The 26,387-nt window shown below is 47.8% G+C and overlaps 8 protein-coding genes across 8 annotated transcripts; 2 read left to right on the forward strand and 6 right to left on the reverse strand.

The window, feature by feature from the left end:
* Nucleotides 1-33: 33 nt before the first annotated feature.
* EYB26_001888 (uncharacterized protein) lies at nt 34-3,429 on the forward strand (the record flags this gene model as incomplete). The annotated part of the gene is made up of 6 exons (XM_054261196.1): nt 34-205; nt 282-1,110; nt 1,158-2,137; nt 2,195-2,242; nt 2,297-2,568; nt 2,626-3,429. 6 exons carry the CDS (start codon nt 34-36, stop codon nt 3,427-3,429), a joined length of 3,105 nt encoding a protein of 1,034 aa, XP_054117171.1.
* A 1,172-nt stretch (nt 3,430-4,601) lies between these two features.
* EYB26_001889 (uncharacterized protein) lies at nt 4,602-6,815 on the reverse strand (the record flags this gene model as incomplete). Its single annotated transcript, XM_054261197.1, has 3 exons — nt 4,602-6,240; nt 6,303-6,652; nt 6,717-6,815. The coding sequence occupies 3 exons, from the start codon at nt 6,813-6,815 to the stop codon at nt 4,602-4,604; spliced, it is 2,088 nt and encodes a 695-aa protein (XP_054117172.1).
* A 988-nt stretch (nt 6,816-7,803) lies between these two features.
* On the reverse strand, nt 7,804-10,193 carry EYB26_001890 (uncharacterized protein; the record flags this gene model as incomplete). Its single annotated transcript, XM_054261198.1, has 2 exons — nt 7,804-10,025; nt 10,103-10,193. The coding sequence occupies 2 exons, from the start codon at nt 10,191-10,193 to the stop codon at nt 7,804-7,806; spliced, it is 2,313 nt and encodes a 770-aa protein (XP_054117173.1).
* A 926-nt stretch (nt 10,194-11,119) lies between these two features.
* Nucleotides 11,120-11,909, reverse strand: EYB26_001891 (uncharacterized protein; the record flags this gene model as incomplete). Its single annotated transcript, XM_054261199.1, has 2 exons — nt 11,120-11,289; nt 11,336-11,909. The coding sequence occupies 2 exons, from the start codon at nt 11,907-11,909 to the stop codon at nt 11,120-11,122; spliced, it is 744 nt and encodes a 247-aa protein (XP_054117174.1).
* A 1,291-nt stretch (nt 11,910-13,200) lies between these two features.
* EYB26_001892 (uncharacterized protein) lies at nt 13,201-17,334 on the reverse strand (the record flags this gene model as incomplete). Its single annotated transcript, XM_054261200.1, has 3 exons — nt 13,201-13,617; nt 13,673-17,033; nt 17,105-17,334. The coding sequence occupies 3 exons, from the start codon at nt 17,332-17,334 to the stop codon at nt 13,201-13,203; spliced, it is 4,008 nt and encodes a 1,335-aa protein (XP_054117175.1).
* A 962-nt stretch (nt 17,335-18,296) lies between these two features.
* On the forward strand, nt 18,297-18,946 carry EYB26_001893 (uncharacterized protein; the record flags this gene model as incomplete). Its single annotated transcript, XM_054261201.1, has 3 exons — nt 18,297-18,451; nt 18,516-18,675; nt 18,746-18,946. The coding sequence occupies 3 exons, from the start codon at nt 18,297-18,299 to the stop codon at nt 18,944-18,946; spliced, it is 516 nt and encodes a 171-aa protein (XP_054117176.1).
* Nucleotides 18,947-19,549: 603 nt separating this feature from the next.
* Nucleotides 19,550-20,989, reverse strand: EYB26_001894 (uncharacterized protein; the record flags this gene model as incomplete). Its single annotated transcript, XM_054261202.1, has 3 exons — nt 19,550-20,014; nt 20,071-20,796; nt 20,861-20,989. 3 exons carry the CDS (start codon nt 20,987-20,989, stop codon nt 19,550-19,552), a joined length of 1,320 nt encoding a protein of 439 aa, XP_054117177.1.
* Nucleotides 20,990-21,632: 643 nt separating this feature from the next.
* Nucleotides 21,633-23,748, reverse strand: EYB26_001895 (uncharacterized protein; the record flags this gene model as incomplete). Its single annotated transcript, XM_054261203.1, has 2 exons — nt 21,633-23,587; nt 23,664-23,748. 2 exons carry the CDS (start codon nt 23,746-23,748, stop codon nt 21,633-21,635), a joined length of 2,040 nt encoding a protein of 679 aa, XP_054117178.1.
* Between the last annotated feature and the right edge of the window lie 2,639 nt (nt 23,749-26,387).

Here is a 26,387-nt window from a genome sequence, read left to right on the forward strand (position 1 = left end):
TCACCACGACGACTAACTACAGCTATTGCTAGAATGGAATCCACTCATGATGGAAGTATGAGTCAGGATGCAGTGTCCCTGAACAACGGCTCCTATGACGAGAGCAATCGAGAACTGCGCTCCGAAACTCCCCCGACCCAACATCGTCGGGGATACCAGGCCTGTGATCCGTGTCGCAAACGAAAAGTCAAATGCGACTTGGGAAGTACGTCTGAGTACTTGCTATATCATTGGTTCTTATTTTCTGCCCCATACTGATCGTTCTTGCCTCATTCAACTAGGTGTCGATAATCCCCGACCGCCGCCATGTGTAAGATGCCGCCGTGAAAGTAAGCGGTGCGAGTTCTCCGCCACCAGGAGAAAGCGCAAGACTTCCGATGCCGAACCGGAGCAAGAAACCCCATTACGGCGCGACAAGCGTATGATGGTGGGGGAAGTGTTATATGGAGAGTCATCATCAAGTATAGGCAGCAACGGCAAGAGGGAGCCCTCCTACGGCCCTACGGCACCAGCACCTTTCGACAACGGGAACCTGCACAAATACGCATGGCCAGAGAACTCGCCTCATACCGTCTCGCAGGCATCACCTATTATCCAGAAAGATCACCACCAGCATAGCCCCGTCTCAGCGAGCCACTATCACGACGGAAGGGGTATACAATCCAGTGCGTATCAGGCACAACACAGTCGAGGGCCACCAGGGTCCGAAATAAGACAACATGTCATGAATAAGACCGCCGCAGACTTGCTGTTTCCAACTATCAGTAACAGTCACGATGCGCTCCATCTGCTATCAGAAGCTGCTGGGCGAACGGAAGATCTCAACCGCCAACGCCTCGAGAATAAAGCACGACAGTCGGCGGGCTCCTACGGCGCCCATATGTCGGCAACCTCGTCGACGATGCCTAGAAATCCACACCACCCATACCCGAAACGATCACACCAAATGTCAGCAGATGGGTATAGCGACACCAGCGCTGATTACCGGAAGCAGAATTTTGAGACGTATAATGACCCTGGCTATTTGGATGCCGTCAAGGCGTGGTCACGTCTTCGATTTGTTCGGGCCGGATGGCTAAGCGTTGAAGAGGCAATGGCTTATATTGCTTAGTAAGTTAGTGTTTCTATGATCGTATCAAGTGGCTAACATCCTCCAGCTATTATAAACATCTCGCACCATTGAGTCCAATTGTGATTCCCGACTTTTCACCTCCTTCTACTCACCGCACATTGCTCACAGATGAGCCTGTACTGGCAGTGACTATGTTAACGACTGCTTCCCGCTATATGAAACCTAAGGGTGACGGAGCTCACACTCGAGGGTACTATATACATGACAGGCTCTGGGCCTATCTTCGCGGTATGATCGAACGTCTCTTCTGGGGTCAGGAGAAGTTCACCGGAAACTCAGTAGGAATGGGTACGCCTCGATCTCTCGACATACCCCTACCGGCTCAAGGCCAAGCATCGCTTCGTGGACATCTTCGATCTTTAGGCACTGTTGAGGCACTCTTGATTTTAACAGACTGGCATCCGCGTAACCTGCATTTTCCTCCCGGTGATGATGAGAACACTCTGCTAGACGCAGATGCACTCTTGCCTTCTCGAAACGATGGTGATAGCGATAGCCGAGGTCCAAGTGGTGGTGGTGTCGAAGGACGGTTTGCTTTTCAGAAATGGCTAGAGCCCACATGGCGTTCAGATCGTATGTCGTGGATGTTGCTGAGTACTGCACAAGCCTTGGCATTCGAACTCGGCGTGTTCGATCGAAAGGCCCCTAGCGCTCTGGAGTCCGTTGCCGAACAAGTGCGCAAGCGCCGGGTGCGGCGGCTCATCATCGTGTACATCACGCAAGGAAGCGGGAGACTTGGTATTCCATCAATGCTGCCGCTTGATAGGTGGAGCGATGATATCGAACCAACCACACCTGCTGATGCTACAGAAGCAGAGATTGCAATTGATCGAATGCAAGATCTGTGGGTGCAGATATCCAAGATTATGTCATTGAGCAATACGGATCTCTTCCCGTCCAAAGAATATACGTCTGAACTTATCAAGACCGGGCGATATAAGCAACAAATTGCTGAGTTCTTACCACACCTGCAAAAGTTCAGGGCATATTATGATAGTGTTTCTTGTGAGTAAAGTTTGAGTAATAGGGAGAGCGATAGGCATTGAAACTAACGACCAGCAGTATCCCCTCAGATGCAAAATATTCTAACAATTGAATATGAATATACTCGTGAGTCTCTTTCACTCTGATTCTCATTATTGTCGACTTCTAACGACGTTTTAGGCATCTACGTCAATTGTCTCGCCTTGCAAGCAGTGGTGGAACGATGGACTACCATCAACAATGAACCTTCAAGTAAATCATCAGCGGCGAGCTCTCTTCGCGTACTTATGGAGATCTATCGAGTCAATGAAAAATACATCCAGGAGGTGGTCGATGCTTCGCGGAAGATACTCCATATTGTCTTGGATTGTCTTGTTCCAGACGAGCAATTGAAGCACTGCCCTGTACGAACGTTCTTCAGGATACTCTCGGCAATGATCTTTATTCTAAAGGTACATCATCCATTGCCGTCAGGGAAATACGTTGGCTGACCACGCTTCTGTGTACAGACTTTCACACTTGGTGCCACGGAAGATGATGTCCGTGTATCATTAGACCTGCAAGATCGAACCATAGAAGCCCTACGAACCTGTGTCGTGGACGACGTCCATCTCAGCAACACCATCTCCCGACTACTGGAACTTTTAACAGCAAACATCCGTACCAGATTCCTGCGATTTGCGCCAACGGATCGGGGTGCAGATGGCGACAGCCACGAACGGAGCTCTCAGCCAAGCTCACGAGTAGCCTCACCTCGACCGACAAAAGATAATAACTCCACACGCAGAGATTCGGGGGCGCACTGGCAGCATCAAATTCCAACACCAACCCACAATAAGCTTGGGTATCAATTCAATCAAGGCGCAGGAGAATCACAACAGCAGCATCCCGTCGGCAGCCATCATGATCCCCTAGCCGGCATTCCAGCTCAACCAATCAACTCGTCTAACATCGGCGTATCATTCATGCCCCCTCCTCCCTCGGTATACTACAATTACTACGGTGCCAATGGGCCCTCCCCCCCGAAGCTCGACGACTCAAACTCAATCGCACAATCTGTCCACGAAGGCGGCCTTCCGGATTGGTTTGCGCTGCCTTTGGACCAATTCTTCAACAGTTCTGCTACCGGAGTGGATCAGGGTCTGGGGGGTACCGGTCCCATGCTTGGAGAATTTGATATGCTAGAAGTTTTGCTCAACGAACAACTGGACAAGGACGGTAATGTTGGTGGTCCTTCTGCGGGTAATGGCGTGGAGAATATGGACGGGGCTCCTACGCCGAGGAATCAGCATCAACATCATCCGTTTATGTGATGCGAATAATTAATAGGTTATCATGTTCATAATATACTGGAAAGGGGGGCGGGTGAGAGTAAATATATAATGCTACGAGTTTATGAGTTGCCGGCGTGAGCCTTGGAATCTCAAAATGTAGTTTGTTCGTCTATCTGGTCGTTTATTGCAGGCGTTAGGAGATGATTTGTGACTTTGTTGGAATTTCTTTTTTACTCTATGACACGTTCCTTAACAGCCAAGAATTGAATTCAAAGTTCCGAGATTGTTATTGAATTCATATCATACAAGTCGTCCTGATTATGATCGGTGCATCCGCCCTGGAATCACATGTCAAGAAAATGTACCAGTACGGAGTACCGCAAAATCGAAATATACGTTCGCACCCCGGTGCGGCTATCACGGGTATTTGGGGTGCGGACACTTAGTTAACATAACTAGTTATTTCATCCCACTTTACGTAAAATCCGTCTATTAACTAACTAGTTAACTTATGGATTCCTCTTTGTGGTTATTAGGTTATCATCTGCCTTGAAACAAGCCACAGGCGGTATCTACCATTGTATATCGAACCGGGTATATATAAAATCTATAAATATTAACATATTATACAAAATCATGCCCGAAATGTATTGCATGTCGTCCGAAGTCTCTTCGGATTTTATTCGGTTTTCGTGAATGCCGTGATGATGTATCGGCAGGTTGGAGGGTACGCTTATAGAATCACACCTCGTTCGGTATTTGACGTTCTTTGGAATAAAGGAGCCAAGAACCTTTCCTCTGGGTATCAGAGGCATATTCCTTCTGCTCTTGATTTGAAAGCTCGGTCACTGACGACGAGAGATTCCTGACTTTAGAGTGGTGCCTAGGAATGGCTGGTTCAAGGAGCAGTGGATCTTTTCAGCAGTTAATGAACCTGAATTTTTCCTCTCTCTCTCTCTCTCATTGATCCGCATGCTGCTGGTATACACGACGGCTGGTCAGGAATGGCTACAATTGTCTCCATGATGATAATTGTAATCGATGCCGATAAGCCACAGTCACATCTTACTTTGGCAGCAGGCCGGCCATTAGCGATGGCGTGGTGAAATGGCGAGTAACTAGAGAATGGATCTCCTCGACATATAGCCATTCTAGTTGAACAGCTTCATTTACTGAACAGCAGTATGGGCGGCGAGGTGAAGCCAACAGGTTCAGACGTCTTGTGAGTCGAGAGCCCATATTTCCCATTTCTTAAGGACGTCCCAGCCTACTGGGCGCACACGGCGTCTCCAGATGATCTTCTCTCCTGTAGGGAGTGTATCGTACACGTTGTCCGAGTCCAAGACCAATGAAGGTTTACTCGAAGAGTCCAACGGTGGCGACATATCATCACGGGCGCGCTTACCTAGAGACGACTTGGGTGTTTTCGTCACGTACGGAATAGGGGTACGTGTATTTGTAGGATGTAGTTGACTTTTCCTGGCTGGTTCAGTGGCGGAAAAACCTGGCGTTGGAGACCCTCGACCATTCGAAGTCGTGTTGATCATAGGTCGTGCGTCGTCGACTGGTCGATAAGAGTCCGCCCCGGAAGCAGTTGGCGTATGGCTAGATGCAGGAATATAATAAAAATCGCCAAGTTCCCATGCCTTCCAGCCCATCCCAATGACTTTGAGTGAACGGCCCCGATCTCTATCCGCTGTCACTGCGCTAAGCTTTTCAGTATGGATATCATCGTCCAGCTCCACCATTTCGTACATACTAGAAAAGGGCGGGATAGGAGAATTCGGATTGGTCTGCACAATAGCCTGTTCCTGCGCGGGCTTTTCTGTGGACGGGATCAGAATTCGCATGGCTTGCAGTTTCCGTAGAAAGGGAATGAGTAAACCGAACGCGTCCATTGTTGAGACTTCCAGGGCAAATGCCACCTGCTCCAAGTTTGGACAGACATGAACCAACCGCGCAAGAGTGGTGCTTGATAGCGGCCAGCGCGAAGGAAGGATAAGGTGGCGCAAAGTAGCACCGTGATTTGCCATGACTGAGTTGAAGTAGGAATCCCGGAGCTGTAGGTGCTGAGTCGTATTAAAGGCGGGTGACCGAGGTGAAGATGGGGAAGTCATGGAGCCATTTCCAGCAATAGAAGGGAAGGTACCATTGGGACCAATTCCGTTACTGCCAAGGTATGAGTGCGTAGTGGTATTGCTCGCTGATGACCGCATACTTGGCCGCGATCCTATGGGGCGAGCAGAGTTGACGCAATATAACTTCTCTAGGCCTCTAGAACAACTCAAAAACTCGCAGAATTCTTTTGAGACAAGATCGTGCCTGATGAGCTTCAAATTTGACATTTCCGAGATTTGCATACGGGCTGTTGACCACGTCTTGTCTACAAATGTAGAATGAGCTGGCGAATCCTCGGTATAACCGTTTAGGAAAGTTAATTCCTCGAGTATGGAATCATCTGACGTTTCTTGCCAATCGCTTGTATGCCTTGAAAACAAATTGTGAAATGCCACTTTTTTCAGCTTCAGCGGAGTTTTGTCCCTAATGCAATGACGGAAGTAATCGTGAAGAACAACGCTGGGTTCTTGATTCTCGCGCATGCGGGGGGACCAATGCATTTTCAAATCTTCCAGATGAGGACTTTTAGATAGTAGAGTTGCGATATCGTCAGGGTAGCATACAGGATCTATGTCGGTCACTTTGAGAATGCGCAAATGAGGCATAGCGGGAATCACATATATCGGACGCGGATGTCTGCTGGATGGGAATCGTATGGACAAGGATGTGAGTTTTGGTAACTTCGGAAGCCCTAAATAGACCGTCTCCATCAACTTGGTGTTGAGTTCCCAGCTGAAGAAAGTGGTGGTTAGCCAAGAAGACAGCCTTATCCTATCTCCTCCGGAACAACTAACCTGAAGCTCTCAATGTTCTTCATACGATCAAGCGCCGCCCTCACGGAGATATTGAGCATCATGGAAGAGTCCGGCACACGGCCGACTCGAGAGTGTTCTTCCAATTCCGGCTCGTTCCATTCGCCGCGCAAGGTCATGGATTGCACAAGCGATGCATGAGACCTAGTAACCAACGTGTTGAGTCCCATGGAGAACGGACTTGCATTGCCCCACCCTTCCGGCAGCTCGTCGCGGTATCGAATACGGTCGTACGAGGTAAGGGAGATGTTGCGATAGAGATGCGGGATAGCCATGTAGTGTAGCAATCGGCATGTACGGCACATGCGAGCAAGGTCGCCTGGGTCCTCAATCTATTTACCGCATAAGTCTGTCAGGACTAATCACCCAACCAAGGCTCAGTTAGACATCACGTACCCATGAAACTATATGCGCGATCAGATTCAGCGGTAAGGTTATGATATGAGTGCGACCAGCTCCATTCTGGTGGTCTGGACGCACGCTGATTTCAAACATATTGCTGTTGACAGCCGCCATAGTGGGCTGCACATATGAGGAGATCCCACGGACATTGACTCGTACGTATATCGGAAGGAGAGCGAGGGATTGGGCGGATGGATTGGTGGTTGATCGCGAAATTGTTAATTGGAACTTGGGGTGCACGATGCCTTTATTATTTAGTGGTCGTCGTCTCCGGCGCCTGCCGTAAGCACTAGTCTATTTCGGGTCTGGCTTCCTTACTGTATTACGACGTCGACCATCTTCAGAGTCCCTGCAAGCACACACATCAAAAGTCCACAGCAACACTATAAGTGTAACAGTATATCTAAACGAGGTGTTAGTTGCATCGATTACTCTCCGGACCTCGGTCATGCTATAAGAAGCGAGAGAAGAGAATGAGACCGACTACAGCCTCTCGGGCTTTAGGTATAGGACTTTCAGAGAAGCAAATTTGCTCTTGTAGGGTTCCATTCTAAGGAGCCTGACTTGCCCACAGAGCTTCTTTGTATTTGATTCGGAGAATAATACAGTGAGAGAAGCATCTTGATTGGTACACCTGATCCGTGATCTTGGGATTATCGATAAGTGCATCGCCTCCCGAGGTCCTCAAAGAATTCTCGCGCAACCGGACAATATTTCGATGCTTGATACAATTATGGTCGAGATTAACGAGGAGATTGATGAAATTGTAGAATGCCACAAGAGGATGCCTAATATACTTGATTAAGCGGAGCAAGATGCAAACATATGTTGGATTGGTGGAATGTTTCCCCTCAAAACGCGAGGTAGTATCAAACCAGAATAGGCCGTGGATGAAGCAGTGTTCATTATTTATGATATGAAAGCACATGTCTTTGAAAAACTATATCATATATCCTAAAAAAATCCCGATGAGATATCCTGACAGCCGACCAGTTGAACGCCTCGCTAGTACAAATGGTAGGTATATAAAAATCAAAATGAACAAAACAAAAATAAAAGAGCAGAATGAGAGAAATGAAAATTATTGACGCCTGCGGCCGCGTCCGGCTTCTATATCGCCGTCGTCATAGTCAAATCGCACTGTCTGATGAGACGTATCCTGGCTCCTAGGTGTCTCTTCACTTTCGACAGAAAACCCGCGCAGCTGCTGGTGCGCTTGCAAGGGATGATCTGCCCTCTCATAAAGCGTATCGGATGTAGCGATTGCTGAAGAATCCACGGACTCGGACGTAATTGTTTGTATTATAAGATTCGGACCAACATCTACTAAAGCAGCTGTCTCCGGGTCATACTCGAGATGATCACCATCTCCAAGTCCATTAGAAGGGTTTGAAGGTGAGGGCCACGCTGACGTGCGTCGTCCTTGGGCTAGAATTATGGTTGTCGGCAGACTAACCGAGCCCGTCGGGTGGTTAACTGAGCCAGCCTCGTTTGGCTGAGGTGACCACGGTTGCTGGGCGAGATCGCGGGAGGGAATCACTGTCACTGTCAAGGGCCTGGGTGACCGTGCACGGAATCTCTGTTGTAATTCACCAAACCGGAGCGAAGACAGGGCTTGTTGAAATCTCGAAGATGTGTTCACAGGACCTACGTCCTTTTCTGTGAAGTTACCATCATCGCTACCGTGGGACCTGTCGCGTGCATTTTCCTCTTCTTCCTGAGCTGTAGCAATCTCTTGTGGCGGAGCTGATCGTCTGGCTCCGAATAGGCCAGCAGCCGGGAGCCAGCGTCTCCATCCCGATGTTGCCGTCAAAAGTATCTCATTACCCGGAGGTACATATTGCCCTGTAGAATGCGTTCCATTAGACGCCACTGCAGTCTCTTCTCGTTTGTTTTGAGTGCCGGGTTGGCCCGGGGGCTCAATTGGTGCCGCGGATAAAGGAGGGGTTGGGCTAGCAACAGTGTGATAACGAACATAATAGACGGTGGAAGCAGCACTGGTTGTATCGGCTCGACTGATTGGAGTCACTGCAGCTGGTGGAGGCACAGGAGGAACAGACGCATTCTGAGTTGATTTGGCACGTCGATCAGGCTTCTGGTTAGTAGCATCGTTTCGACAGCGCGTTCCAAGTTGGAATCCAAGGTGACCCCTGCGAACGGGTCTATTATTCGGGTTACTACTACCTCTCCAAGCAACCCCAGTCCCACGACCGCTTTTATTCCCAGGCGTATTCGATGACCGAGGCCAATCAACCTCCTGTGAAGGTGTGACCTCTAGCATTTCATCACCATCAAATATTTCTCGTCCTAAAATTCCACCTTTGCGTTCGTCACGCTCAAGAGCCTCTATCCTTTCTACCCATTCCCAAACCACGACACTGGCGGCCGCAGAACCGACCCATCTGATATACTCACCCCATCCAGCAACATCTGGAGAAGAAATATCCATAATGAAAAACACAACGGGAATCAGCACCGCGATTAGGGAGAAGACAGCCACTAGACAGATATTCCGCATTTTCGGATGAAAAAAGGCGAACCTATGCTTTGACAACGAGTAAAATATCACCCAAGCCGCGTAAAGCAGATTGAGGGCCAATTCAAAGAGATAGGAAAGCGCCGGTATTGCATCATCAAAAAGCCGCGGTCGTGTCTCCGAGCCGTGTGAAACAAAATTATCCAATATGGCAAAAATCGTATCAAGCACAATCAACGCGAAGCCGGCCCATTTGATCATGACCTTTTCCTTGTGTCGCGGAAAAAGTCGTATAAGAGTCTGAACTTGAGCGAGCCATAAAAAGGTACTGGACACAACGTGCACGATTCTGATTTCGGTACCATCAATAACTTCCTCCGTCAAAGCTGCAGCGTCCGTATAACCCATGTTGTATTGTCTCTCGGCCACTCGGAATGAATCAACCGTCGCAATGGTCAAGGAAATCGCAACTGACAGTGCTGCTACTTTTTGCAGCCAAGGACGGCCGCCTACACCGGTGACGGAAGAATGTCCACTATAGGAGCCACTGATAATACCATGTCGTCCTAAGATATTTCCATCACCTCCAGGACCTCCAACATAAAACTTTCGAGGTGTGATGAGTAGTATGATAACCAATAGATAGCTGACCACCGTCATGCAGCCAATCGCATAAAGTTGGGGACCGACAGATGCATAGAAGGGGTCCTGGTTGTTAAGTACAGCCGAAGGGAGAACTTCATCGATTGCAGTGCCCGTGCAAGCAGGTTGATAATAAGCGTCTTCGGTCATCGTCAGGGAGAAAGTGCTGTTGATCGTGAGGACGCCTAATCAATTGTAGTCAGTATGGCAGTATCCCCCAAAGTATTGGCAAATTATTGAACTCGATATTCTTTTCACGTACCATTGCTTGGTAATAGGAACGGCGTGCACGACGGGCGCGCAGAGGTGGTCGAGGTGGGCTGGGCCCAGATTTGACGACGTTCGAGATCCATGATCTCAGCACAAGACGCTATGTAGTTGCAACAACGCGAGGGCCGCCTCGCAGTTGTCACTGTACTGCATCTGGAAATAAAACAGTTTGGAGTCAATCTCCAATTGTTTGCCGCATGAATCGTAATTTATAGATTGTTTGCAAAAGAACTGATGAAGAGATCGAGAGAAGGCGATCGGGGTGAATCTTTCGTGGGGAAAGTGGCGCGGCTGACTTAAAGTTGTATATATGAAGAGGCCGGAATATAGTCTAAGTAGTCGCTAAAATGGATTAGTATTTGCTGATGTCGTGTATGTAATACGGGTAAGGATAGAATGCAGGATGAATTTTGAATGAAAGAGAAATGAGAGGCTGTCAAGTGTATATGGGGAGCATGTAGGACAGACTGGAGAATACCGTGAGAGAGATGTCGGAGTTCGATTTTTCCCGCCAGCCCGCTGAGGAGCAGCCAATCCGACGAGAGTGATCACGTGTCATATTATCGAAGTTGTGTATTTTACTTTTATATACTAAAATGAATAGAGAGAGAGATAAACGACATGAGAGGTATATACATAATAAGACCCATTCGAATGTACAGGGAGCGTGGGCTTTACTAGAAAGAGATACATCAACAGGCCGACGCACAGGAACTATATCCAAAAGTCTAGGCCCGCAAACAATAATTCAAAAATCAGCCACTGTTAGGCCGGTAGTGCATTTGTCCCGGGGGAAGATACGGTGTCACAAATGTCGACCCTGTAAGCTGCGCTGAATATGCCCTGTTTTCCTCTCGCCTTTTGATTTCCCGTTCATTGCGGATGAATGTACAGCACATACAACAACTAGCTCTGACGCAGTCGGAACAAATGTTTCCCTCGATATCATAAGTCTTTCTGGTGCGTGTATGCTGGATCGTCGCTAGTAGCCATTGACAGCCACAAAAGACTACCATTGAGGTACATGACCCGTTACAGGTTTCGTATCCCAGTAGGTTGGTTGGATCTTCTCCTCGAGATTTGCGCAGTAGTCGGTATTGCGTTCGGCCGTAGAGAATGCAAGGGCAAGACATTCCCAGGCAACAAGTTCCGACATCAGCGCATTCGCAGAGTCCTGTACTCCAACGGCCACCAATCACTATCTGATTTGGGTGAGCAATCTGACCAGGCTGGTGATTCGGATACGTTTCATGCACGGGCTGCGATTCTTGATTGGTAGATGGAAATGTTCCCATACGGTGAATTGGCGAGCGTGGAGATTGTAAAGGATTGGTATCTGGCGCAATGGATATCTTCTGAGGTGAGGTATATTCGAAATCTGTAGGTCTTTTTTCTGGCAGTGGGCCGGGGGAGTATGGCGGTGACTGATATTGAGAAGATGAATGTGCCGGCGGACTCTTTGGCAAGGTATTTTCCTCCCCATAAGGTGCTGATAGTGCGGGGTGTTCTGTGAGACAGGTCGTCCTTAGAGCAAGAGCTTGTCTCTCTTGTAAGTGGATTTGCCGCGCCTGCTCGAGTTCCTGGGACGCAACACTTATGGCATCTGGATGTGTCTGGAGGCTCTCGTGCTGACTGGGATTGGTAGTCGAGATTTGATCGTTATAGGTAGTAGTCTGGTCTGTGGGGATATCTGCGGAATTTGAAGTGTGGAAGCCAGGCGGACTCATTTCGATTGGAGTCTCAACATAAGAGTAGACCTGCTGGCGCAGGGATGTGTTCAATCTGGGCTGACGACTCATAATTGCTCACTTGTCAAGACAGATTGCACCCTTCATTCAATATAGTGAGAAGGTAATATGATGATGATGTGATCACATATGCATGGAAATCAACCACCTTTTGCTATGGCAAGAGAAGAGAAACTCGAATTGATGGAGCTTCATCGGTATAGACGATGGCAAGACCCTTGAAAGAAGGAATACCACTAGACAAAAGAAAAGATCCTTCGGGGACCATTGCACGGTAGATGAACAAAATGTGGCACAGTCAATACAGGGTGCATGACATGAGGAGTCGAAGAGACCCAATAGCGAACCTGCATAATCGAACACCTTCCATTATTCCCGAAGGCCATTTGACTGTGCCGCAAATTGACATACATAATCATACGCCGTGACCATGTAGTTAGCAAATGGATTGATTAACTGCGGATCCCGAGATGGGGGCAGATCAATGAATGCGCGGAACATGCTGCCAGCTGCCGAGTACCGAAAAAAAGTCAAGGCGTCAAGGCGCGGGCTATCACGCGCTAGTATGGTAGTCATTGCCTTAGAGCAAGCCTCTAGGCCTTAGTGCTATCGCCGATCACATTTCTCGACCAGTCAGCGCCGCCTGAAGCGGGCACTCTGTAACTCAATCAAGACGATGCGTGAATCACTAGACGCTAGCCCCTGCGATTTGTGGACAGTCGTGAACCTAGCATAGCAGTCTTCAAGTCGGCGAATCTCATCACAACACTAGTCAACTCCTGTCAGCAAAGTTAGTCTTTGTTCTGAACATCCTGAATATCACACTCTAATAAAGCCAAGCATCAAGATGCGACTGTTCTATGAGACCAATCATGGTTGTTGATGCGACAGGTACGAAGCATCAACTCATGCGATGGAGTCAAAATAAAGTGTTGTTGATGAACCCTAGGCCATTTTAAGCTTAAGCTTCATTAAACCGCGATTGATGCCTGAGGTGCCAACCGCCCTCAACTCGCCTTGATCAATAGTCAATAGTAATTATTAGCATATTACTGGTATTGAATCGACTCGGAACTATGTATATGGAGCATATAGTTTAGTAAGTTGGTAAATATGTGGTAGCCTACCTATGCACAGAGACAAGTACCTTAGCGGTATTGATATGCAGTCAGGGTACATGCCATCACTGTCACATGCAAGTCTACACCTAATTGGCGCTACGTACCTACTACAGTAGTAGAACCGCTCTAGATACAAACTTAACAGATTATGTATTGATTTCATGAGTTTCGTCTCGATAAAATTATGCTGCAATAGCTAATGCACATAATCAATGTACTTTTCATGCTTCAGCATCCAGATTGCGAAGCTGCGGTTGGAAACTCTTTCGAATCCAATCCACATACGACTTCCACTTGAGATGCTCACCCCCAATTTCAGCTGCGGGAAATGTCTTGTCAAGGTCGCGACTTATCTTCAAAATACCCAAGGATGCTTCCTGCGCCTTCTCAATTTCCTGCTTCACGGCATTTTCCTTTGGTTTGAATGTGAGCACTGTTGTATAGTGCTCTGACAATGCATCAAGCTGCCGCTGCACTTCTTCAGGTGCCAGTGTAATGAGTTTAGCCGTCATTAGATTGCATAAAGTTCGAATGTCCTGTTCATCGTCGAGACCCGCTAGGATTCGCTCAAAAAGCTCTGGAACGTTGATCCGATTCAGGGCCGCGTCCAAAGAGGCGTATAAAGTCTCATAAGCAGTCTGGAGAGTAATATATTAATCGACGTACTGGTCTAAAGATCAAGAGGAAACTTACTTTGCGAAGGTCAAGACCATCATCGACCTTGTGCTTGAACGGACCCATCTGCACTTCACGAATAAGTTCAGGCTTGACATGGGTGTCGCCAATAACAGCTGGCATTAATTCACCAAGATGTGGGTAAATGATATCCATCTTGTTATGTATAGCTGAATTCAATGTAGTCAAGGCCAGACGATGGTTCCCAAGGTCGTGATCGCTTAACATGCTCACCAGAAGAGGTACAATCAATGGTCGTAAGACGTCGTTATAAGAAGCACTGGAATCGGATAAAGTATAGCGGAATGCCGAAATGATCGTACCACGAATGGTAGGATTCTGATTAGACAGATATCCTTGTAGGTGGGGAACATAAGAAACCGGGTCTAGCAGAGCAAGTCGACCAAGACATTCTGAACCGACGACACGATTATCCTCATTTTCGGAGGCCTCCAACAGAATCTGCCAAAGTTGTGTGGCAAACGGCGCAATCTCATCACGTACACGCTCAGGGTGGTGAAGAATCTCCTTTATGGAGTGTAGTAGCAAGTAAGTTGAAGTCTTTGATTTATTCAAATCCTCAATGATGATCGGCATGTATATTTTGATATTACTCGCCGCAGCATTACCAAGTGCAATAGCAGCGGCCAAACGGACCTTATCCGATCTGGCATCAAAGTTTGAAATAAAAAGATCCGGTTTGATAGGGCAAGACGGTCCCATGCGGAGGGATACCTCGCCTAAGATAGCCAGTGCCAGACATTTGCGCTGATCATCTTGTGCAGTTTGCAACTCGGCCAAAAAGTCTTCCATCTTCACTCCCAGTTTCGGCCCTCCATGTACGAGCAAGGTGCCGATTGCTCGCCCAACAACTGAAGGATCGCCATTGATCCCGACATCACGCAGAAGTCGTTTCATAAGATCAGCACCAGCATCTTGTTCCCCAATGACCTTGACGAGTAGGAGCAGTGCTTTGAGTACAGTTCCTATCAAGGGAACAGCAACAATAGCGCACAAAGCGGATATCAAATCTTCTGTGACCAAAGTCTTTGCGTGACTTGGTATGAGCTTGGCTAATATGATCAGGGCAGGAGCTAGAAGGTGGAAGTCATCGGGAGCGATCAATGGCAACAAGGATTTCTCAACTTCCAGCATTGTCTCTTCATCATAATGAGCCCTCGTGTTCGGGTTCATTGCCAAGCTCCTGAGAGCCTCAAGACAAGCACTTCTAAGCGTTCGATCAGACTTTCTAAGCTGAGCACCAAGCTCACTGGTTACTTGTGTGATCCATGTAGAGTTCACATCTTTTTCGCTAGTGGCTAGAACTGCGATATCGTCGATAGCGCGTGCAGTAGCCAATCGTGTGGTCTCATTCTTGAGCCGATCTCCTAAAATATCGAGTCCTTGGAACCGAAGAGTCTCAGAAACGAATTTACGGCCCACATCACCAGATGTACGAGCTAGCAACACCCCAAACACATGTATAGCCCTTTGACGGACTTCGAGATCAGCACTGGTGTCGGTAATGCGTGAAACAACGACATCATAAAGCTTCTGTAGCTGTGGACCTAAGTTACCGGCATCGGTACCAGATACGCGCGGTGGAGTGAGAGCCTTGATAATACATTCGATGGCTCCAAGGGCTTCACTAGCGACTTTGTAGTTTCTATCGCTAACAGCCGTGATGACGCCTGGTATTAATGCAATGAGGAACGGCAGAAGCGTATTTGAGGCATGAGTTTCGGCAATTGCGCCGATCAGAGATAACGTTTCTATTTGCAGAGTCGCAACGCTGACCGCCGTACCGGCTGTAATGGCGCCGCCCATTGTGCTCGCTTTGAGCGCATCAGCGATCGGGTCTTCAATCTTTTGAAGATACTCGTTTAGAATACTGTAACGTGCTAATGCTAAACTCTTAAACAGCACGATAGCAGCCTGTTTCAAAGCCACAGTAGCTGATTTCCACATTTTGACCAGGTTTTGGATCAGACTAGGAAGCAATAGGAGCAATTCGACCTGGGGCCCAGATTCCGGAGGACTTGGGGTAGCGACAGGGGTATCAATTGCGGAAGAAGTTCCCATACTAGGCTCGAAATCAATGATTCCAGCAAAGCTGTCCTGGCGTCTTCGTTTCCTTGAATTCTTTGATCCTCCAACGGATTCCCTGTACCCGTTTAACGCGGCCACAGTCAGACTCTCACTGGACCTTTTAATCAATGCCGTGAATGTGACAACGACCTCCAATATCACGCTTTCTTCCCGTTCCCTGGCAAGGCGTGATATGAGTGCAGGTGCGACTTGGTTATAAAGTGTACCGTCCTCCAACAACCGGCCAGTGCCGTAAGAAGAGACTATTGTATGTAGAGTCTTCGCTGCACAGCGTCGTACTTTCCAACTCACATCATCAACGTCACTGTAGCCACCTTCATCCTCAAAGTCTTCAAATTCATCATCTGCTTCATCCGGCTCCTCAGTTGCGCCGTCCTCACTGCCTTCATCCTGCGTACCACCCATCTCCTCGTCTTCATCGAATGCGACATTAGGATCATACTTTATGTATCTCAATGCGGCGTTCAAAGAGTCTGTGAGGTACGGTTGCATCTCTTGTGGGCATGAAGATAACAGTCCTTCTAACGTAATAAATGCAGTCTCACGAAGCTCATCTGCTTGAGGATCGTGTTCTCCATCATCCGAGTCATCCTGTCGCATCTCGTCCATTTCTCGCTCACTGACTGCTGCAAGGACAAACGGAGCCAGTGTCTTGAGATACGGACCAAACTTTGATGGAGCCGCACGCGAGAGGGCGCCAACGGTTGCAATAAGATGACGACGTCTCGTTATCGTCAAGTGTGTCGAGCGGAAACTCTCAATCAATTCGGATACAAAGGCACTCAAATGAGCGTCGGAAAAGTGAACGACAAGAGCTGCAGTTGCAGTAAGGGCTCGTTTCGTAACCACAGTTCCGGCTGTATCATTCTCGATGATGGCCATGATTGATTTCTGCAGAGATATAATTTCAGCTTCTTTAAGCAGCGAACCGAAACAATTGACCAGTTCAATAACAACATCGATAGCATCGCTGCTGTAGCCTTTTGTTGCATCCTTTTCGAGCATTCCTTGAACGACAGAGCCTCTACGGGTCTTCGGTTTCTCGCCGGTGAGTCGAGGGAGGAGGACTCTTGAGACTGCGGCGTACGTTGCGGTTGCGTCAGCATTCGCCGCACCTGCTGATCTCGGTGAAGGGAGAGATGATACTATGATTCGAAGAGCAGTATTGGGAACTGAGCTGTCGATGGTGGATGATTTGGTTAGGTCGGCAATGTGTTCGAGGAGCGGCGTCAGGCTATCTGTTGGAAGCCGTCCTGCTAAAGGACCAAGACTAGTGTGTGTCAGTAAATGGAAGAATCGGATCGGTAGGAATAGGCGGGTCATGTTAAGAGACAACGGTACCATTTCAAAGCTTGATTCTGCACCTCTCCATGCTGGTCTTCCAGAGCTTTCAAAAGACCATTGGCCAGATTCGCAGACGTCACATTGTCGTTGAGCAAGAAGAGCGAATTTGGCGAACTCAGGATACCAAAGACATCGTTTAGGGACATGTAACGAATATCTGGATCAGGGTCATCGAGTTTCCCCAGCAAGCTGTGTAAGCTGTGGATAGTCGACTGTCGGTCGACCATTTTGTTTGTTTTTGTGGCAGCTACTTTCCCCGCAATAGCGTGCGGGCTGATTGGAAGTAGGGCAAAAGCAAACCGGGCGATGGGTAAGAGAGTCGGGGATAGAAAAAGAGACTGAACCTTGAGAGAGTTTGCCAAATCTAACGGAATAAAAGGTTCAAGTGAAGGGCAGAGTTTCAAATGCTAGGTGAAGGTCGAGATGGTTGCCTTCGTTGAAAGTGAGGGTACGGTAAAGTATTGATGCAGGTGGGGCAGCTCCTTCTATCAACGACCAAACCGATAACACCCAGCTGATTTCCCTCAATCTCCATAGGCTATACTCGACACAACTAGCTTGGATTTCCATTACTCTCAGTTAATTTCTTCCATTGCTGTCAGTATGAAGCGGCATGACACTTGCAACTACATGCTCGTGTGCAAGCAGGTATATACATACAAATTGCGTAAGTATCTCCGCCGAGAAACTTGTTGACAGCATTCTTCTCTCATCAACCTTGGAAGTCACAATGTGTCCAACCAGTCTCATATAGTAGGCGATAGTATCTGCTGCCTCGCTGGAACAACAATCAAGCATTTCTTGATATCACATGACTCTCTACTGGAGACAGACCCATGACATAGGAATGAAGTCGATGTACAAGTGGAGCCATGATGAACGAAGGATGTTACTAGCGCGTACAGGCCCTGCGGCTGCTCAAGCTGCCAGTACCTTGGCGATTGCAGTCCAATCTAGTATCCATACAGTAAACCCAGCTTAGCTTCACTGATAAATAAATTACATAGATCTGCTCTGTAAGGCTAACCATAAATTACGAAGTCTATATACTCCATGATTCGTCATGCTATGAAGCTTGCTTTGACCTTGGGTCTCAGCCTACTTTCTCGCACAGCTATAGATTGGTCGTTACATCCAGAATTGAACGAAGGAAAGTAAATAATTCCCCTTGACTGCCATGAAAGCAACCATGATGCCCCTCCGACTTCCATATACACTCCGTCGCACTGCTCTTATGGCCCAGTCTGGGTTCGCCGCCAGTATCCGGAATAGACAGCAAGTTGCTGCCCGTCGGTCCTATGCAGAGGCCCATCTTCACGATCGAAAGAAGGGCAATGCGCCATGGTATGACGACGTCAGGTTTCGTTCGAATGTCGAGGATATCAATGTGCTGACCGTCTGGGGACAGGCTATTTATCTCCGTGGCTTTAACAGTCCCGGCAGCATATTATCTGTATAGTTTAGGACCTGAGGAAACTGCACATGGTGCGGGACCCCAGCGTCCTCTCGTCAAGGGACCCGAGGACGGCGCAAAGGTGTCAGGCGAGAAACAGTCAGAGCGTGATCCGGTAAGCGCTATTGGTCTAGTGTATTTACTGGATTGTAATCGAGACTGACGAACGTTGGGAAACAAAACAGGCCCACGCAATCAAACCCGCGGAGAAGATTGGCGAAAAATCAGGCACTCAAACGTCCAAGCAGCAAGGTCTTTCCAACGATGATACCATGCATCCGCAGCTCTATACTTCCGGCAAGAGCGAGAAACCCGAAGGTGTTACCGAGACAGCCAAGTTGAAAGGAACGGTATCAACTGATCGTGGAAAGGAGAAGAAGTCATAAAGATAACGGATTGATTGTTTTCATATAGGAGACGCAAAACCGTGTAAAGGAATGTAATAGACCAACACTTCCGTGTAGGAGCGAACCGTCTGAAATGTCACATTATTAGCAATTAAGTTGATATCTACAAAGTCCCAAGTACCTATTCAGTCGATCCTGTCATAACCCCCGATCAAGCACACCTCCTCCCCCTGGGCCAAACGCTTTATAGCGCCGGGAGATCATCGCCGATGCCTTCCAAAGCGCCTCAAGCAAACCAAAAAGAAAGCACTGTCCTCATTTGGGCTTCCCCGTTCATAAAATAAGTAATAACATAAGCTTGTAAAACAAAGCATCCAAGTTTGACAAGCACAAGAAGCGAATTATGTTCCCGTTCTTATCCATTTTGTATAACGAAGCACATATTAATGTAAGTTTGAATATGTATAAAGTCGTCCATAAATCACACGGCCACGAAGAGAAGAATAGAGCGAGCATAGCCGAGCCAGTACGTAGTTGTAGTTAATATATATCGTGACTTAGATTCCCGCACACAGCCAAACGCAAATCAAGCAAGATCGGAACGGCCGTTGTATGTGTAAATGTCATAAATCATGCACGTCCTTACTTGCGTTTGCGACCGTCAGTCGATGTGCCGTTGACGGCAACCTGAGAAGAGACACCCTCCGCTTCGTTGATTTCACCGGCAGCAGCCTTGGAGACGCTCACTTCCTCCTCCTCCTCCTCCTCCTCCTCCTCCCCCTCCTCCTCTTCGTCTTCGCTTCTTTCATCTTGGGCAACGTCGTCCATCAGGTACTTCTTCAAGATGCGCAGGATCAAGTAAAGCCAGAAGAGATTGACAGCTTGAAGACTGGCAAGAAGAGCAAAGGTGATGTATTGGCTGATCCAGCATTTGTATTGTTGAGTCTCCCAGTTCAGCTCAAAGGGACCCACGGTTCGGAATTCGGTCAAAACAGCCCAGAGGATTTTCAAGTTAATATAATGCCGCAAGTAAATCCAAACCGTAACGAACAGGCCAAAATAAGGACCAATAATAGGCGAGTCGAGGTAATTCAAGGTCTTGGATGTCTAAAGCAAATGATCAGTATTTGTACACATAAACGAACGGAGACGAATCAGCATACCGCTAGGAAAAAGTCAGAAATGTCGTGTGTGATGTACACAGCTATACCCATGTAGGTGAAATGGAAACGGTAGCTGAGGAAGATCAACGCAAGAGTGATGATATGGTGGCCAACAAGCTCCTTGAAGTCTTTACGGGGCTTCTCCAATTGGAGCAACAGCACAATGGCTTGTTGGAACCAGTAAGCTGCCTGCAGAAGATAGTATGCCTTGAATTCCGCCGTATGCTCCCGATGAGGAAAACCCTCAAACATTGCAGTAGTATTGAAATACCAGATGTTAGTTCGGCTCATGACCCAGAGACCAAAAGGGCCGAAGACCGCAAAATACATGGCAGTGTAAACCTGTTCCATAAAGCGTGCAATCTTTCCCTTTCCACGAATGTTACAGTAAAGTGCCCAGGGTCGAATCACTCGTTGCATCAAGAATTCACGTGTGAATGAGAGGACGACAGTGTAAAAAGCAACGAATGCAAAATCTTTCTTTCCTTTGCCGTACATCACAGGTTCGCCAGGATATTTCGGTTCGCGGGGGTAAGACAAAAAGAGCGCGGAGTGCAACGGATTCGATTCGCTGGGATTTATCGCGTACCCAGAGAGTAGGACGGCCAGGATAAGCGATGGTATAAGCCATGTGTGTTTGAGAGCTACATCCTTGAACCGACCGAGTAAAGAACGTGACTTTCGACGCTTGTGGTGAGATTTGCCGGATTTCGTAGAAGCGGCCCCCTATGAGAGTGCAACTGTGAGTTAGGAAATTGGGTTTGACAGTGTGCGGCAGGATAGAACAAACCTGGGGTTGCTCGGTGATATCCGAGAGGGGAGCGCTCTTGTTGATATCCATTGTTGACATGGCTGGTGCGCTAGTATCGCCTCTGATGTCTGCACCCAGACTTGACTTCCTCCTCCGTGTAGTAGGCATTGTGACGATGGAAGCTTGCCGCAATCAAATAAAAATTAAAATTTTGACAGGCCGCTCGCCAGATGAAGCAACGGTTACGCAGCCCCTCCAAGATGTAGAATGACCGAGTCTTGCCCAACCAGTGTATTAATCGTCTCTTCCAATTTTATTATTATTGAACGAAATGCGGCGGTGAGGCGACTTCGGTGCGATGCGGTCGGAGTGATCTTTTCCCCCTCCCAGATTGTATAAGCAGCCGCAAGATAGGCCCTGATTAGTATGGATGAATGCCCTTGCCGTCTCACAGGCGATTAATAAAAGACGGACAAAATCGATATCGCGCGACGTAGGAGGAATTGATTGCGATCGGGGCAACGAGGATAGGGAAAAAAAAAGGATCGCGCGGGTTTGACTTCCAGCAGTTCTACTGCTCCAGGGGTTATACTCCGTGGTACTCCGACTTTTCCCGAAAAGGCTTAGTTCCATCATACTGAGCACTTTTTATTGGCTAAGTTAGGGATTAGAGGCTTAGTCATTTCACCAATCTACGGAAGCACCGACGGAGTACTCAGGACAGCCAACGCTGAGGATCAAGACAGTAGTTATGGGAGGAAGTATATTCAGTTACATAAATATATCAACAGACACAAACGAATTCTCGGTTTCACGACAGCTTGATCGTCGGAATCTCAGCCACGTGCAGTTTGGCGCTGCCATACGGTACCAGGTCGACTTGAATGGGGTCTCCTATGCATTTCCTGTCTGCTAGCAGCGGCGGGTTGGGCGCGTAACCCTTGGTCAAACTCCAATTAATCTCGCATACAATCGCACTGATAGACCCCGGTGGCGCGTTAAGGGTCCATATAGGGTTAGGCAAGGAAGCACCCCGCGACGGTGCGTTGTACCTCAGCGTCGAGGGATCGATAGCGAGGGCCCATTCCGATGTCGGGTAGATGTCATATTCCAAAGCCTCCGAGGGTGCACCGGGGTAGCCTGAGCTGTATGATGTGTAGTTCTCTCCAGGGGCAATGGTATACAGAATTGGCCCATGGTAGATGGACACAGTGTCATTTGCACGATCAGCCACTCGGATATCGCCCGTCAAGGAGTAAAAGACGGTGGTGTGGCCTTTCTCGAGCCGAAAACGATGCATGGAGGTACTCGATTCTGCCAGCATATCCTGATGGGTTCCCCCGTTGATGGAGAAGAAGCTGCTTCCCGTAGCCCAGGTAGGCACTCGCACATAAAAGTCAAAATCATCACTGGCTTCAACGGTATATGTCAACTCATATACAAATGGATAGTGAGTGTCGACCGAGATGTTGACAACAACCCCAGAGTTGGTGGTAGTTTTGACTGAAGTTGGCCCCAGCAGCGCATGCGCTATACCATTGTCGCCATAGCGGACATACGAGTTCGAAATATACTTGGGATAACCTTGCGGATGATTGACCGTGCAACAAGGATAGTTTGGCGCAAGTCCGAAATGCTGCCCTTCGGTATCCACGTTATAGAAAGGAGACAGATCAAAGGTGTGCGCTATTGGCTGGTTGGTTTGGGCGACGTACTGATGTGCCCACCAATTTGGTGTCAACATAACAGGGAGAGCGTTGTAAGCTGCCATCTCGGCATTGTCTGCGAAACTAGCATCGCCCAGTGCCTGGTACAGGTAGTTCAACGAATAGATGGACTCTACCACAGCGCAAAGTTCCACACCGCGAACAGGGCTCAGCCCAGATAAGCGCTCATCTGCAATCATGACTCCCGAAGGTTGTCCGTGATATGTCAAGGTCCAGTTCACTGCAGTGCGCGAAGAGTCTCCAAGCCTGTCGTCGCCATTGAAGCGTCGGGTAACAGCGCCAAATTTGTAGCCTTGGCCGATATTGACTCCATGCTCAAACGCGTAGTGGGCATTTGTGATTTCAGCAGACACCGTATCAAGATCCTCTTTGATGTATACACCGTCGACGTACCAGTCAGCCCAGTTGTTGGACTTTTCAAAGAGGAGATTCATGGAATTGAACAGGATGTCTGTATTATTCCTAGGATCATGCTCATACAGCCATTGCAAACTCAAGATCATATCAGCGCATCGTGAGCGGCCCCATTGGTCGTCGATTTGTGAAGTGTCTGATGCGACATAGCCGAGGAAATTATTCTCGAGCATGGAATTCATCAGTTCAACGAATTTATGCATGGCATCCAACACCCTCGTGGCAACATCACTTCCGTTCTCCGCCTCAACTAATTGCGTCAACCCTAAGAAGAAAGGAAATCGACCCCAAAGATTGCGTGTGCTGACATTGGTTTCCGGACCAAGCCAGCCATCGGCCTGCTGATGTGAAAGAACGTAGTTTACAGAATCCAAGACCTGGCTTTTCAATCGCTCATCGCCCATGGTATATGCCAAGGGCACGAGACCATTAAACCAGTATGGGAACCCCTCGTTGAGATTGCTATACTCCGATGACCCTCCCAGCCATGAGCTATTACTGACAAACAGGTAAAAATCGTGTTCGTGACCAGCAAGGCCGTCACTCATCAATTGCAATTGATCGTATAACCAGCCTTCAGCCGAGATTGAGCCCAACGGCAGAGGCTGAAGAACAAGGGGAAGTACTGTATCGAGGTTGGCGATGATCAGCATAAGTCTGTAATTAAAATCTTCAACTCCAAAATTCTAAAAAAAGCTTACATGTATTACTGGATTTAGCGACATCAAAGAAAGAGCTAGCCAGGAGGATAGCTAGCCCCCCTACACTTGATGCGCTGTACCACATACCCGAAATTCTAGACCAGAACATAAGGAGAGACTGTGCGACAGAAGTCAACAGCAAAGGAAAGAATATATCCTTTAAAAAGGAATCAAAGGAGGGAATGAATTGAAGCAACGACCTGCCGACCACGATTGAAGAATTTCGAAATCTCCATGCTCAAAATCAACCGAAGAGGATCCAGACTGCTTTATATAGCAATTCTCATTCTTCCGAACATTTCGTCTCTCCCTGTACCGTGACCGAGGGGAAGGAAATTAAACAATGAGGACCAGGTCCAGTCTGAACGTCGTACATGTTGCCTCAATACCTAGCCTCTGCCCAAGTATTTCCCCCGATTTTCGAGTCCAGAGGACTGGTCAGTGGTCATTGTTGTCAGGGTTTCTTGACCTACTCCTTTGGCGCGTATGAGGGGAGCAGGTCCTCTGGTTGGTTGATCGCGTGACGATCAGCATAACAACTCTAGGGCAAAGGTGCCGCCGAGGCACAAGAATGTGACCCTTACTACGGAGAGTTGACTGGTCAAATAGTTACACTATGCTACATTAACAACTAACTAAACTTCCTCCTTGTAGTAATCCATACTTCATAGTGTGCACATTAATCTTTTGACAGGCACAAAATGCCACTACCTACTGTATATACCTAGTCTCGTGAATATGTACACTCCGCACCAACCCTTTATCCGGATAACCCCCCGGCATTGGCTGCATGTCTCACCCCTGACATGGCATCCGATGAAATCTGTTTTGAATCGGGTCTTCGGCTTGAGTCTTGTTTTCTTCTCTGTTGCGACTTGCAAGCCTCGGCCGAGGACATGTACGTTTATCTTCCTTAAATGTGGCTGATATTGTTTAATTCAGTCAGCCCCTGATCATAACACGCGCACGCCGGGATGCCACATGAGTCTCGTCACATTGCAGTGAATCTCAACGTCTACATGAGTTTGCAAGAGATCGATCCGGCGCATATTTGCCTCATATCATTGCGCTCGGGTCAGGAGACATCGCGACAACGAGAGACCAAGACAAAGAAGCGTCACGGCCTACTTCAGGATCAGCCGGGAAATTAATAGTATGAATAAACCGGGGTAATAAGCATGAATCAGGCGGTGAAGACCTGGTGCGATTACTGGCATCCACTCTGTGCAACTGACCAGAGTAAATCCAACTTTCTAAGTTGTACTAGTTAAACGTAGCCTATTTGCTTTGCTGAATGGGTGATCGGGCGGGTTGTTGAATACTAAGTACCCTGGTAGGACCTATATCAGGCCTCTCGAAAAGCACACGGGGTTCGGGGATGCTACCTAAGGATCTACAGCTTAGCCTTTGAGGGCGCAATTCTTATTCGACGACCCCATGAATAGACTTGCTTAGTGTCTGTGTATAATTTTCTCTGCGTCACGAGATCTCAATATTACATACCCGAGAGGCGGACCATCGGATTTTTGACGGACAAATTCTAAACCGTGTTTCCGCGATGTGAGCAATGAAAGAGTCACAAATATGAAGATCAGTTGACAACTCTCGGACATTGTGGGTTTATCAGCATCGCAAGGCCTTGTCTCCGTCTCAAAAAAGCCTCATAATGGCTCCGGTACGATGGATATGGGTAGATAGCACGGCTTTTCTCTTGACTGTAACCTTGAACCATTCGTGGTCAATGTGAAGCATCCAAAAGCAGTACGTATTTTAAGGGTTTTAGTTTAGGGCTTCGTGATTCGGGCTCCCATGACGTCACTTTTTCAGGGTACGCTTTGAACCGTAGTTGGGAAATTTAACAAAAGCCGCTTTATATACGTAATTAGTTACCTATGATGTTTAAGCAAGCCATTCATTTCTCTTCCTAGAATCAATTAATGCATTGCCATTATTTTTAAAAGAAATATATTTCATACTGGCCTTGGAAAATTGCAAGCTCGAAACATGTCCGAGGCTGGCTGGCTCGGTGGGCGCAGATTGGACCCTGTACCTGCATATCATCCGAGAGCAGCCGACGGATCAAGCTAAATTGGAAGCTTTTGCGGGTATGGACAAAGATTGTTGCATTGGCAACTAGATTTGGATATCCATTATTCAAGTGAAGGCTCCGCAGTGATTGAAGAGAACACCTAGCTGCATAGGGGTATGACATGGAAGGCATGGAATGCCACATCTTTGCGTCATTCTTTGGATGGTAGACCTGGTTCTGGTGCACCGTACGTATGGGCTGAGAGGGATGGAGAGCAAATCTCTTCATTTGACCCTTCTAGGGGAAGGGTTTGTGTTGCAGATAGGAAGCGAAGGTAAGGACGCTTAGACTAAGGCAGCGGAGCAAGTGAAACTCAAGCTCAACGATATGGAGCCTATTAGTTATTGTGTAGAATACAATGTGGATATTATCCCGAAAAGGAGCAAGGAATAGGAAATTGCAGCGGGAGTTTCACCCAATGACCAGATGGGTTTGTTGTTTTATGTTAGAGACGGCGAAGATTGCCAGTTGACATTCGGAGTGCGCTGGAGAAAACTATCACAAATGTATTATGTCTTCAGCCTCGGAGAGACACTCGAATTACCAAGGTGCTTCCATTAGATATTCAAATCTGCATGACCATACGTAAGGTAAGTATAAAGAAATCCAAGATAATTATATTCTGCTCTGCATGT

This window comes from Talaromyces marneffei, chromosome 1 (genome assembly GCF_009556855.1).
Source record: "Talaromyces marneffei chromosome 1, complete sequence".
Classification (NCBI taxonomy): domain Eukaryota; kingdom Fungi; phylum Ascomycota; class Eurotiomycetes; order Eurotiales; family Trichocomaceae; genus Talaromyces; species Talaromyces marneffei.